Below are 14,221 nucleotides of genomic sequence, written 5' to 3' on the forward strand. Positions count from 1 at the left end.
AGAGAGCGACAAATTCATTGTCATCTCATTATCTAAGCTATTCCATAATTTTACACATATTACTTTTAAATTCTGCTCACTAAATATATTTTGTTTATAAGCGACCGAAAAAACAAAATATATTATTATTTATGATTATGCATATATATGTACGTATCAACGCGTACATATATGTACGTATCAACGCGTATATATATGTACGTATCAACGCGTATATATATGTACATATCAACGCGTATATATATGTACGTATCAACGCATATATATATGTACGTATCAACGCGTATATATATATATATATGTACGTATCAACGCGTATATATATATGTACGTATCAACGCGTATATATATTTGCACGTATCAACGCGTACATATATGTACATATCAACGCGTACATATATGTACATATCAACGCGTACATATATGTACATATCAACGCGTACATATATGTACGTATCAACGCGTACATATATGTACGTATCAACGCGTATATATATGTACGTATCAACGCGTATATATATGTACGTATCAACGCGTATATATATATGTACGTATCAACGCGTATATATATATGTACGTATCAACACGTATATATATATGTAAGTATCAACGCGTATATATATATATATGTACGTATCAACGCGTATATATATATGTACGTATCAACGCGTATATATATAAGTATCAACGCCACACTCGATATAAGGTTGGGGTAACGTGGCCCAGGAGGCTTAAGGTGTGACTACACAATGTTAAAAGAACCAAGTCTAAGCTTCACCGTAAGCCTAGACTAGAATGTATAGGTAATAAGGAACGGACTCACAGCTGGTATGACAAACGTGGCGTCCCTTGGTGCTGGGCATGAACCGGTAGACATGTCGGGCAGGGTGCAAAACAAGAGCTTCTATACCGGGCGACTTCAGGATTGGGAATGAGTATATGTCTCGGTAAAGCAGCCGACGGTAGCTTAGTTGTAACAGGGCTACCAGCTCATCCCGGACTACCTTAAAAGGGTGCCTGACATGGCTACATACCCCCCCATTCCAAAAGACGCCACTTTATTGAACAAAAAAAAAATAAAGGCCTGATAAGTTGACAGCAAATACCGACAAAAAAGAAAAAATGATCCGGATGAAACACTCAAAAAGAAAACACAACGCGAACCGGCATAGCACGCACCACGGACGAAATAAAGAAACATAGCCCGAATGCTAAAAACGAGCACGGCCACGATAAACACGCGACGTGTTACCGTAATAAGAGCAATGTTTGGGTACCCGGGGCCGAGAAATGGCTTTACGCGGACGAGGAAAGTTGACTTGACGGTGAAAACGCCTGGGCGGCGAATGGGAACGAGGATCAGTGTAAGAAGATACAACGGAGACGGCTGTATCGTGGTCGGTGTGATCAGGATGTAAGAGTAGCACATCATCATCAATGGAGAGAGCATTCGCTGCGCTGGCGGGCGAAAAAGGCGCCACACCCGGGGAAACCGAGTGGGCATACGAGGACGACGACTGGACCACAGGAACAGCGGGCGACGCAGTAGGCGAAATCATGGCGGCGTGCATGTAGTCACGGCGTGATTGAACAGTCATCTCATCCAAATGGGGCACCGGAGCGTCGGTAGACGGATTAGTATGACCACCCGCGGATTTCCTTGAGGGCTTAGGCCGGCGAGGGCAATGGTAAACTTTGTGGTTGCCACGACAGAAATAGCAACGGATACGGGCTGGAGCCGGAATAAATTGAAACGGCGTTGGCGTCGGCGACACATGGTCTAAAGGCTCAAGCCGAAAGACACCAGACCGGAAGTCCATAAGCAGGCCCATCCTGGCAAGAGTACCAAGATCGAAAACTACCTTCGGCTGCGACAAGTTCTCCTCTTGGACAAACAGAAACGGCAACACGCATTCAGCACGAGGCCAAAACACCTTGATATCCAATAAAACCCCTACAAAACGGGTTTTAGCACGGTCACTATAGTAGGCCAACTCAGCATTACTGAGCAGCTTATAACGAACGCCCAAGGACACCACACCAGCGAAAGAGATCCAAGGAACGGAGGAAAAAGCGAGATCCACCGGCATTTCAATTTTGTTGTCAGTTAATCGTGTGCGCAAATAGCTCAAACCAGGACCGGAGGGAAAGGCATCCTGAGGAAAAAGAAAACAATTAAAAGTGATTTTACAAAAAACGATCAGGTTCACCAGCCCGTCTGACGAACTCCTGAGGCTCCCTAAAAATGGGTTTCCTGGAGAAACAAAAATTGTGTGTGGCTAAGCCATGGGTAGGGAGACCCAAGTCCGCCATTATCTGCAATTCCCGTGAGACATCGTTAACTGACCGAAGTTTTACGACGTTACCCTGGTTATTAGTTCTGGGAGAAAAATAGTAAATGTCCAGCGCTACTCCAGCACTAGATGGCCTAGACCGGTGTACTACCGCACGATACCACCCGTTTAAAAAAGGAGCAATCAGCGGATCCACGGCGCCAAGGCCTCCCTGGGGAGCAGCCAGACCATTTCCGTCCTTATGCATCTCCGCGATCCCTACCGCACCACCAGCAGGGTCCGAGGCAGCACCATGGCAGTCGACACTCTCGTTACCGTCATCCTCATCAGGATCACCGAACAACTCACCCAGGGCCTCCAAACCCACAGGTGGATGCAAAATAGTATCATCAGCGGCAACGCTAGCTCCATCGCCGCTCGAGTCCGCCGGAAAAAGGGGCAAATCGGGCTCCCCCGAGTAATACTGTTTCAATAAGCTGACGTGCCACGGGCCTACGTTAAGCCCAGTTCGCAAGTCTATCAATGTGACAGATACTGAATTTGCCACTTTATCAACGCGATACGGACCGTCCCACCTAGCGGCTAGCTTAGCCATATACCCAAGAGCCGCGTTAGACTGAGGGTGAGTACGCTTCCATACTAAAGAACCCACATCCGGAGCCCAGTCCAACCTAGTCTTATCATAGTATTTCTTTTGCTTTTGTTTGGCTAACCGGACCACTTCTCTGATAGAAACTAAACGCTCCTCTAAAGGCTCCAGCACACTGGCAGAAAAATCGGCTGCATTAGCGTCAATATCAAGATCTGGATCGACGTCCTCGGGTTCCAACCAAGGGAGTCTGGCTTCCCTACCCTGGGTTACCCAAAAAGGGGATTGTTTAGTCACTTCATGTTTAGCAGAATTATAGGCTAACTGCAACAAGGGAAGGCACTCATCCCACTCCCTGTGCCGATTTCCTACAAAGACGCTGATCATATCGCCAATTACCCGATTCACCCTCTCCGTTTGGTTGGTCTGTGGGTGATATGGCGAAGCATACGTGCAGACTATCCGCAGTTGCGCGCAAGTGTCCCTCCAAACGTGCGCGATGAACTGGGGGCCATTATCGCTGAGCAGGCGCCTAGGACTACCCCACTGCCGAATCACCCGCTCGACCAACGCCTCGGAAACAGTCATCGCATTAGCCACCCTTAAGGGTACAAATTCAACCCATTTCGAACAGTAGTCCGTAAAAACAAGTAAAAATCGGTTTCTTCTCCGACTCATGGGTAAAGGGCCCATTAGATCCACGCCTACCATAGACCAAGGAGCAACTACCAAATTAGAAACCATCTGGCCCGGAGACCGAAAATTTCGACACTTTCTCTGCTGGCAAGCAATACAGGACTTGACATAAAGGGCAACGCTGTTTCTCAACCCAGGCCACCAAAAAGTGCTAATAATACGCTCAACGGTTTTGTCAACACCGAGATGCCCGGCTAGGGGATGATCATGAACCTGACGTAACACAACCTTCTGCATACGTGATGGAACAACTATCCTATGGCCACCCCGCGACACCTTGCGGCGCAGAACCCGATCAATAACGATATAGTATCGAGCCGCCTTACTAACACAGGGGTCAACCCTGGACACTACAATATCATAGAGTCGCTTGATCTCAGCATCAGCTGCCTGTGCCCTCCGGAAGTCAACCATCGTTAGGGTTGGGATTAAAGCACTCCCCGACCCATCAACAACTGGCGCCGGATTCCGAGCGTCGGTCACCATACCCAACATGCCAGGTTCGCTTATCAAAGATTCAGTTGATGGTAACACCTCCCCGACCAGGCCCGAGTCACACGGCTCATGAACCCTGGACAGAGCATCTGCCACTACATTCAGTTTACCCGGTCTATACTTAACAGACATATCAAACTCCTGTAAAAAAAGTGCCCACCGTGCCAGACGACCCTGTGGATTTTTAAGATTCAACAGCCACTGAAGTGACGAATGATCAGTAATCACCTCGAAACGGGACCCTTCCAGAAAATGACGAAATTGTTTTACAGCCCAAACTATTGCGAGACATTCTTTCTCCGTAGTGGAATAATTACGCTCAGCCGCTTGCAATATGCGGCTTATATGGCCAATAGGTACCTCTAAGCCGTCCTGTAACTGCAACAATGATGCACCTAACCCCACCTCTGACGCGTCGGTCACCAAAATAAAAGGACAGTTATCTCTAGTCGTGGCCAATGGAAGAGCGTTTAACATAGCCGATTTTAGATCATCATAAGCCTTATCATGTTGTGCAGACCATTCCCACTTCCTACTCTTTTTCTTAAGATCATATAACGGGCTCGCAATGAACGCATATTGCTCAATAAAACGCTGATGCCAACCCGCAAAACCCAAGAATCTTTCCAACTGCTTGACGTTCCTGGGCTTTGGATAGCTTCGTACGCCCTGCAATTTGCCCGGATCAATACGCACTCCGTCTTTGTCAATAACATGACCCAAGACTTTGGCTTCCGACTGAGCAAACACACACTTCTCTAAACGCAAAGTTAGCCCAGCGTCAAGAAGGCATTGTAACACGTATTCTAAAGCGACCAAGTGTTCTTCCCATGTCGCATGACCCAAAATAATGTCGTCAAAATACAATACCACACCGAAGCGGCGCCTATCCTTCAACACCTGTTGCATCATCCTATTAAAGGTTGACCCACTATTAATATGACCGAAAGGCATCCTTAAAAATTCAAAGTTACCAGCATGGGTGGTGAAACCGGTTTTTTCGATACTGTCAGGATGCATGGCCACCTGCCAATATCCCGACCTAAGATCTAAGTGCGACACAAAGCGCGGCTGGCCTAAAACATCTATCAGCTCGTCTATTCGCGCCACCGGATAAGGATCCTTAACAGTTACGCGGTTTGACTTCCGAAAATCGACGCATAACCTGGTGGACACGTCAACTGGTTTCTGACCTACACACTCAAACGGAGCATCCTTCTTGGGGACGACCACCACCGGGGACATCCAGGGGCTGTGCGAATGTCTAATAACATTATGGGCTAACATCTCCTCTAAATGCTTCTCAATTAACACCTGTTTCTGTCTTGACACCCTATAGGGTCTTTGCGCAATAGGTGGGGATGACCCAGTATTAATATGATAACGAACATCTTTGGCTAAACCAATTTTGGGGGCAAATACCTCTGGAAACTTACTCAATAAGCCACATAACGCCACTCCCATCTCGGCCGGGACATTAGTTCTTCCCATTACCCGATCAATAGACGTCTTAAATTCCTCAGACACCCCCTCAACATCCCCATCCGATAAGAAAAAGAAACTGATAGGTCTAGATTTTCCCAACGACACAGTGCCTCTCTCATAATCGAGCTTACCATGATGCAAAACTAAGAAATCCCTACCAAGAACAGCGTCGAGGGGAAGATCAGCCATTAGACGAAACGTATGAGTAAAAGGTCTATCCTTAATATAAATTGTTAATTTCTGTTCATCCAAAATAGGCGACTGCTGGCCATTAGCCAACATAACCATGTCACACACGTCACGCGGCGACCAATTAGGAAACAACAGAGACCATACGGCCTCAGACAGAAAAGAGAAATCAGCGCCCGTATCAACTAGACATTCGACCTTAATTTTGTTTGGTAAAACGGCATTAATTCTCGCCATGCGCTGAGAAAAACTATAAATAGCGTTAATCGCACTAACCGCTGTCGGAGACAAGCCACCATCGCCTGTCCCCGACCCTACAAGTTTTTTGGAGCCTGAGCGCTAATAACCTCCTTAGGTCTGGTCTCATTATGATCACTACCAAACGATCTCGGCACCCTCGGCTTTCGACACTCATTTGCCATGTGACCATCTTCCCCACAGTTAAAACAACGGATTTGGTAACCGCGACCCACACTGGGTCTCTGGGGCTGATAACCAACCTGACCACGGTCATTATATACCCTTTGATCTTGAGGAACCGGGGAGGGAATGGGCTTATTATTACTCAACATATAGGAATCAACTTCTCTTTTCCGTGCTAGAATACGCTTAGCAATCGGTATCTCACGCTCTAAATCATGTACCGAGTGACAGACACTGAGGTTCAAACAAGAGGCTAGTTCAGCACTAAGCCCATCGTAAACGCGGTCCAATAGATCTAATGAGTCCCAAGGGGTGGTCAATTGATTGTTTAGGGCTAACATCTGGGCAACATAACTTTCGGGATCTTCATTCGGCTGCTGCCTTCGTTGAGCTAATCGCCTTTTTAACTCCCTTTCATACTCCCGAGAGAAATATTTTTCCAAGAACAACGCGTGAAATCTATCATAACAAGTAAATCTAGATTCATTGTTATTGAACCATAACTCCGCCTGATCAGTAAGGGTCAAAGGAATTGACTTAACGAGTAGCTCATCCATGGTGAGGTCATATGACCGAGCAAAACGCTTTAGACGTTGTAAGTGCAACTTAGGGTCGTCATCAGCCTTCCCTGAAAACCAGAAATTGGGCACAGGCGGACGCTTATTAGGCCTACGGCCGGCTACCATCTCGGTCAATAGCTCTACGACCTTCCCCATATCAGCACCCTCTGACACACTTTGCTCCCCTTCCTGACTCATTTCACTGTTTGATATTCCACACAATTTATAAAAGGCAGTATTAAATTTGCTAATTCTCAAATCGGTAGAATCGACTGAAGAAACGTCAAATGCGTCAGCCCGAACCAAACCAATGCCAACAGGCTTATTTTCCATAAATCGACAAAAAAAAGTAAATAATTTAATATAAAAAATTAATCCCAACACAACTAAAAGAACAAAATTAAATAAAATATATTAAAAAATAACTGCAACGCAATTACGGAGAATTACCAACTCAACTAACCCTAAAACAGTAAGGAAGGGGGCTTCACCGCGAAACTACCGAGGCCGCAAAAACAATATGGCGACCGACCAAACAAGAGACAAAAACTACCGCACAACGGCGAAAATGCATAAATATGGACGAAAACTACCAAACATGAGGTCCACCAGACTGCATATCACACAATAATAATAATAAAATAACCGTTTACCGTTGCCACCAATTATGTAGCCACACTCGATATAAGGTTGGGGTAACGTGGCCCAGGAGGCTTAAGGTGTGACTACACAATGTTAAAAGAACCAAGTCTAAGCTTCACCGTAAGCCTAGACTAGAATGTATAGGTAATAAGGAACGGACTCACAGCTGGTATGACAAACGTGGCGTCCCTTGGTGCTGGGCATGAACCGGTAGACATGTCGGGCAGGGTGCAAAACAAGAGCTTCTATACCGGGCGACTTCAGGATTGGGAATGAGTATATGTCTCGGTAAAGCAGCCGACGGTAGCTTAGTTGTAACAGGGCTACCAGCTCATCCCGGACTACCTTAAAAGGGTGCCTGACATGGCTACAGTATATATATGTACGTATCAACGCGTATATATATGTACGTATCAACGCGTATATATATGTACGTATCAACGCATATACATATGTACGTATCAACGCGTATAATATATATATGTACGTATCAACGCGTATATATATATGTACGTATCAACGCGTATATATATTTGCACGTATCAACGCGTACATATATGTACATATCAACGCGTACATATATGTACATATCAACGCGTACATATATGTACATATCAACGCGTACATATATGTACGTATCAACGCGTACATATATGTACGTATCAACGCGTATATATATGTACGTATCAACGCGTATATATATGTACGTATCAACGCGTATATATATATATGTACGTATCAACACGTATATATATATGTAAGTATCAACGCGTATATATATATATGTACGTATCAACGCGTATATATATATGTACGTATCAACGCGTATATATATATAAGTATCAACGCGTATATATATGTACGTATCAACGCGTATATATATGTACGTATCAACGCTTATATATATGTACGTATCAACGCGTATATATATGTACGTATCAACACACATATATATATATATATATATGTGTACGTATCAACACATATATATATATATGTACGTATCAACACATATATATATATATGTACGTATCAACACATATATATATATATGTACGCATCAACACATATATATATATATGTACGCATCAACATATATATATATATATATATGTACGCATCAACATATATATATATATATGTACGCATCAACATATATATATATATGTACGCATCAACACACATATATATATATGTACGCATCAACACATATATATATATATGTACGCATCAACACACATATATATGTACGCATCAACACATATATATGTACGCATCAACACACATATATGTACGCATCAACACACATATATGTACGCATCAACACACATATGTACGCATCAACACATATATGTACGCATCAACACACATATATGTACGCATCAACACACATATATGTATGTATCAACACACATAAGTGTGTATCAACACACACATAAGTGTGTATCAACACACACATAAGTGTGTATCAACACACATATAAGTGTGTATCAACACATATATAAGTGTGTATCAACACATATATAAGTGTGTATCAACACATATATAAGTGTGTATCAACACATATATATATGTACGTATCAACGCGTATATATATATGTACGTATCAACGCGTATATATATATAAGTATCAACGCGTATATATATGTACGTATCAACGCGTATATATATGTACGTATCAACGCTTATATATATGTACGTATCAACGCGTATATATATGTACGTATCAACACACATATATATATATATGTACGTATCAACACATATATATATATATGTACGCATCAACACATATATATATATATGTACGCATCAACATATATATATATATATATATGTACGCATCAACATATATATATATATGTACGCATCAACATATATATATATATATATGTACGCATCAACACACATATATATATATGTACGCATCAACACATATATATATACGTACGCATCAACACACATATATATGTACGCATCAACACATATATATGTACGCATCAACACACATATATGTACGCATCAACACACATATATGTACGCATCAACACACATATGTACGCATCAACACACATATATGTACGCATCAACACACATATATGTATGTATCAACACACATAAGTGTGTATCAACACACACATAAGTGTGTATCAACACACACATAAGTGTGTATCAACACACACATAAGTGTGTATCAACACACATATAAGTGTGTATCAACACATATATAAGTGTGTATCAACACATATATAAGTGTGTATCAACACATATATAAGTGTGTATCAACACATATATAAGTGTGTATCAACACATATATAAGTATGTATCAACACACATATATGTATGTATCAACACACATATATGTATGTATCAACACACATATATGTATGTATCAACACACATATAAGTGTGTATCAACACACATATAAGTGTGTATCAACACATATATAAGTGTGTATCAACACATATATAAGTGTGTATCAACATATATAAGTGTGTATCAACACATATATAAGTGTGTATCAACACATATATATGTATGTATCAACACATATATATGTATGTATCAACACATATATATGTATGTATCAACACATATATATGTATGTATCAACACATATATATGTATGTATCAAAACATATATATGTATGTATCAACACACATATATGTATGTATCAACACACATATATGTATGTATCAACACACATATATGTATGTATCAACACACATATATGTATGTATCAACACACATATATGTATGTATCAACACACATATATGTATGTATCAACACACATATATGTATGTATCAACACACATATATGTATGTATCAACACACATATATGTATGTATCAACACACATATATGTATGTATCAACACACATATATGTATGTATCAACACACATATATGTATGTATCAACACACATATATGTATGTATCAACACACATATATGTATGTATCAACACACATATATGTATGTATCAACACACATATGTATGTATCAACACACATATATGTATGTATCAACACACATATATGTATGTATCAACACACATATATGTATGTATCAACACACATATATGTATGTATCAACACACATATATGTATGTATCAACACACATATATGTATGTATCAACACACATATATGTATGTATCAACACACATATATGTATGTATCAACACACATATATGTATGTATCAACACACATATATGTATGTATCAACACACATATATGTATGTATCAACACACATATATGTATGTATCAACACACATATATGTATGTATCAACACACATATATGTATGTATCAACACACATATATGTATGTATCAACACATATATGTATGTATCAACACACATATGTATGTATCAACACACATATGTATGTATCAACACACATATGTATGTATCAACACATACGTGTGTGTCAACACATACGTGTGTGTCAACACATACGTGTGTGTTAACACACATATGTATGTATCGACACATATATGTATGTATCAACACACATGTATGTATCAACACACATACATGTATGTATCAACACATATTTATGTATGTATCAACACACATTTATGTATGTATCAACACATATTTATGTATGTATCAACACATATTTATGTATGTATCAACACATATTTATGTATGTATCAACACATATTTATGTATGTATCAACACATATTTATGTATGTATCAACACATATTTATGTATATATCAACACATATTTATGTATGTATCAAAACAACTTCCGCGACAACCTTTTAAACTTCCGTGACAACTTTTTAAACTTCCGTGACAACTTTTTAAACTTCCGTGACAACTTTTTAAACTTCCGTGACAACTTTTTAAACTTCCGTGACAACTTTTTAAACTTCCGTGACAACTTTTTAAACTTCCGTGACAACTTTTTGAACTTTCGTGACAAATTTTTGAACTTTCGTGACAAATTTTTGAACTTTCAAGACAAATTTTTGAACTTTCAAGACAAATTTTTACAAGTTTATATATTTAAATATTTATTTTAAAACTTAGTATTTGCTTAGACCGGCCCCACAAATTGAAACCATTAACGTAAAATACAGTTGTAACTATACAAAAAGAGCTAGCCTTATGGCAAAGAGAACAAATAATATTATTTCTCAGATAGTTTTACATTACTATTATTATTTTAACTAATGGGTGCTCTTTCATTTTCAGCAATAAAATTTTTTTATTAAATAACCAAAAGTATTAAAAATATTCAATATTTCTTAGTTCGTCGCCGGTTCCACTCTACATAAAATTATCTGTTTTCACTTCATTGGTTAAACTACTGATTATTAAGCCTTGGTTTTCAAAAATTATATTGCGATATCATATTTCGTTTTCTAATTAAAGCCCTTCGATGGAAATAAAACGGCAAAAATGCAAGCATTCAAAAAAATAATTTAACTTACCTCATAGTGGTCAAAATAATCTGTATACGCGTAAATTCAAGCCATTACTGACACAATTAAAGCAAACCAAAGAATATTAAATATTCCAGTTGCATTGAAGAAGGCTACGAGACTTCTGTTTTAATACACTCTGTTGTCTTTGCAATATCATTTCTGCCTGGCAACGCTGCTCCCAGCAATAAGCCCCATTGAATTAATCGCGGATAAGGGGTCAATTTTTGGCACTTGGAATAGCTCGCGATCTAGTCGAAACGTGCGTAGCGCCATAAGCGTGCGCAGGCATTTAAAGCCGATCGGGCCAGCTTATTTTTTACGTCCTTTTAAGCTCTTGCGCCCTCTATCCTTTTTTCTGAAGATTTTTAAATACCACGGCGCTCCTGTGTAGTTCCTTTTACTCTCAATAGATGTGGCTAGAAATCAATGGCGCCGATCGCTTTTTTTTCCCAATGGGGGCCGAAGCTTATTAATAAACTTGGAATACGGCTGCTGGCAACACTTTTTTGCTACGGATGCTTAAAAGTAAACGGCCTTTAACATCGGCGGTTTTACTAATGGGGCCTTTGCCCCCATTGATTTTTCCCAATGGGGGCTTCGGCCCCGCCGCCCCCATGGGATCGGCGCCACTGCTAGAAATTGGTATAAATATAAATAAATACCACGGCGCTCCTGTGTAGTTCCTTTCTTCCTCAATAGATGTGGCACGAAACAATAGTACTTTTTATTTTAAAATAGACTAAACACCAATATAGTTTACAAAATTACATTGCCGCATTTTGCTTAACAAAAACGTGTTCTACTTTTTAAAATTTGATTTTCATAATCCAATAATATCACATTTTTCTATATTAAAAAAAATCCGTCAAACCTTTTACTTTATCCTTTTTAATCCAGGTATCTAGTTTCGTGCTTGATTTATTACTAGCTTTCTACCTATAGCCTTTTTAGACGTTCCTTTTTAAAATCGTTGCCCGATTAAGGTTTTCGATTTAACATATTTATTTCTACGCGTTGGTTCGCGAAGCAATGCGAAGACGGTAGGGCCAAGAATAATATAGATAAAATATATATTATCTTTGGTTCGGCGAGCAGTTACGGCTTGAGTTTCGGCGGGGAAAGCACTCGCTTGCACCTTTTTCTGATAAAGCAGGATACACGAAGAAGAAAAAGTGATTAAACGACACTGCAGCAATGGTATAAATCCCATTGGACTACAGTCAGGGACGTCATTTCTGGATTTTTCAGGAGGGTTCAGAACTTGATATAATTACAATTTGCAAGAAATTACGTTTTTTATTTTCTTAAAAAAACTCGGGAAACTCCCCGACAGTGTTACACTACTTCGGCTACATTTTGCAGCAATACGGACAACCGAAAATGCCGCAGTCTTGGTTACAGTTTCCTTATACTGCTCGATCCTAATTAAAGCGGTACAATTCGTCGAAAACTTCCCAGTTAAAAATCTAAAAAAACGAAATCAACGGCTTGTTTACTCACTGAAGCTTAAAGCAAATGTCGGCTCTATCATTGCCACGTGTATTATGAAAATGCCCCTGTTATTAGAGATGGTCATAAATCTATCCGAATCTTCGAAAAAAATTACATTCGTGGAGAGCGTGGAGCCATCTATTCTTGCAAACGGAAGCTAAAATTCCAAATAGCGAAACAATAACGTTATCAGAGTCATTATAGAGTATTATATTTAGACAAATTTTAATCTTCTTAGTGAAGTTTACCTAAATTATATATCCCATATAAATTATATTGTAAACAATTACCATAATTGAAATTGTTGACAAATTTACAAACGAGCCAATCAACGCGAAGCATACTTTTATGTCCCGCCTTTTGGGTCAAAATGTAGCTTAAGCATCTTGTTTTGATTTCGACACCAGCGACATCTGTTGAAAAAAGAGCTACTTCACCCAGAGCCGACCCTTGCTTTAAATATTTTAGTCATCGCGAATTCTACGGCTTCCTGCCGGCGTCGTTTTATCTACACTACACCGACTACAACCAGCAGCCCAGCGATAGTACACCGACTACAACCAATAGCCTTGGGTATAATTGTTCATGGAATATACTACTGAAAATACCGCTGTTTTGGTTATAGTTTCCTCTTACAGCTCAATCCTACTAAAAACGCAACAACACGTCCAAAACTTTCCAGTTTAAAATGTAAAAAAAAATCGATGTTTAGACCATCGCGTGTTAAGTCACTGAATCTGCATAGCGTAAATGGATATCGCCAACTACTTAAGAATGAAATAAATAATAGCATTCAAGCGAAGACAATGTGTATATGAAATTAAACAGGACCTTTCTAACGTAGTTATATGCAATTTTTCTGACCTTTTTGGCTCACAAAAATGCCGGGGGACATGCCCCTGCCTCACTCTAATGAC

General features: G+C 39.9%; 1 protein-coding gene across 1 annotated transcript; it reads right to left on the reverse strand.

Moving 5' to 3' along the window:
• Positions 1-1,209: 1,209 nt before the first annotated feature.
• LOC149937639 (uncharacterized) lies at positions 1,210-7,722 on the reverse strand. Its single transcript, XM_090178401.1, has 2 exons — positions 7,538-7,722; positions 1,210-2,156 (listed from the first exon to the last, which is right to left on the reverse strand). The coding sequence occupies exons 1-2, from the start codon at positions 7,589-7,591 to the stop codon at positions 1,212-1,214; spliced, it is 999 nt and encodes a 332-aa protein (XP_090034527.1). The 5' UTR covers positions 7,592-7,722; the 3' UTR covers positions 1,210-1,211.
• Between the last annotated feature and the right edge of the window lie 6,499 nt (positions 7,723-14,221).

Source organism: Leiobunum rupestre, chromosome 6, assembly GCF_980474605.1.
Source record: "Leiobunum rupestre chromosome 6, qqLeiRupe1.1.hap1, whole genome shotgun sequence".
NCBI classification, from domain to species: Eukaryota; Metazoa; Arthropoda; class Arachnida; order Opiliones; family Sclerosomatidae; genus Leiobunum; species Leiobunum rupestre.

Coding starts and splice junctions, on each gene's coding strand:
- LOC149937639 (XM_090178401.1), bottom strand. CDS start 7,591: ATGTCTACCGGTTCATGCCCAGCACCAAGGGACGCCACGTTTGTCATA. Junction 2,157..7,537: donor CCACGTTTGTCATACCAGCT/GTGAGTCCGTTC, acceptor CTTTTTCCTCAG/GATGCCTTTCCCTCCGGTCC.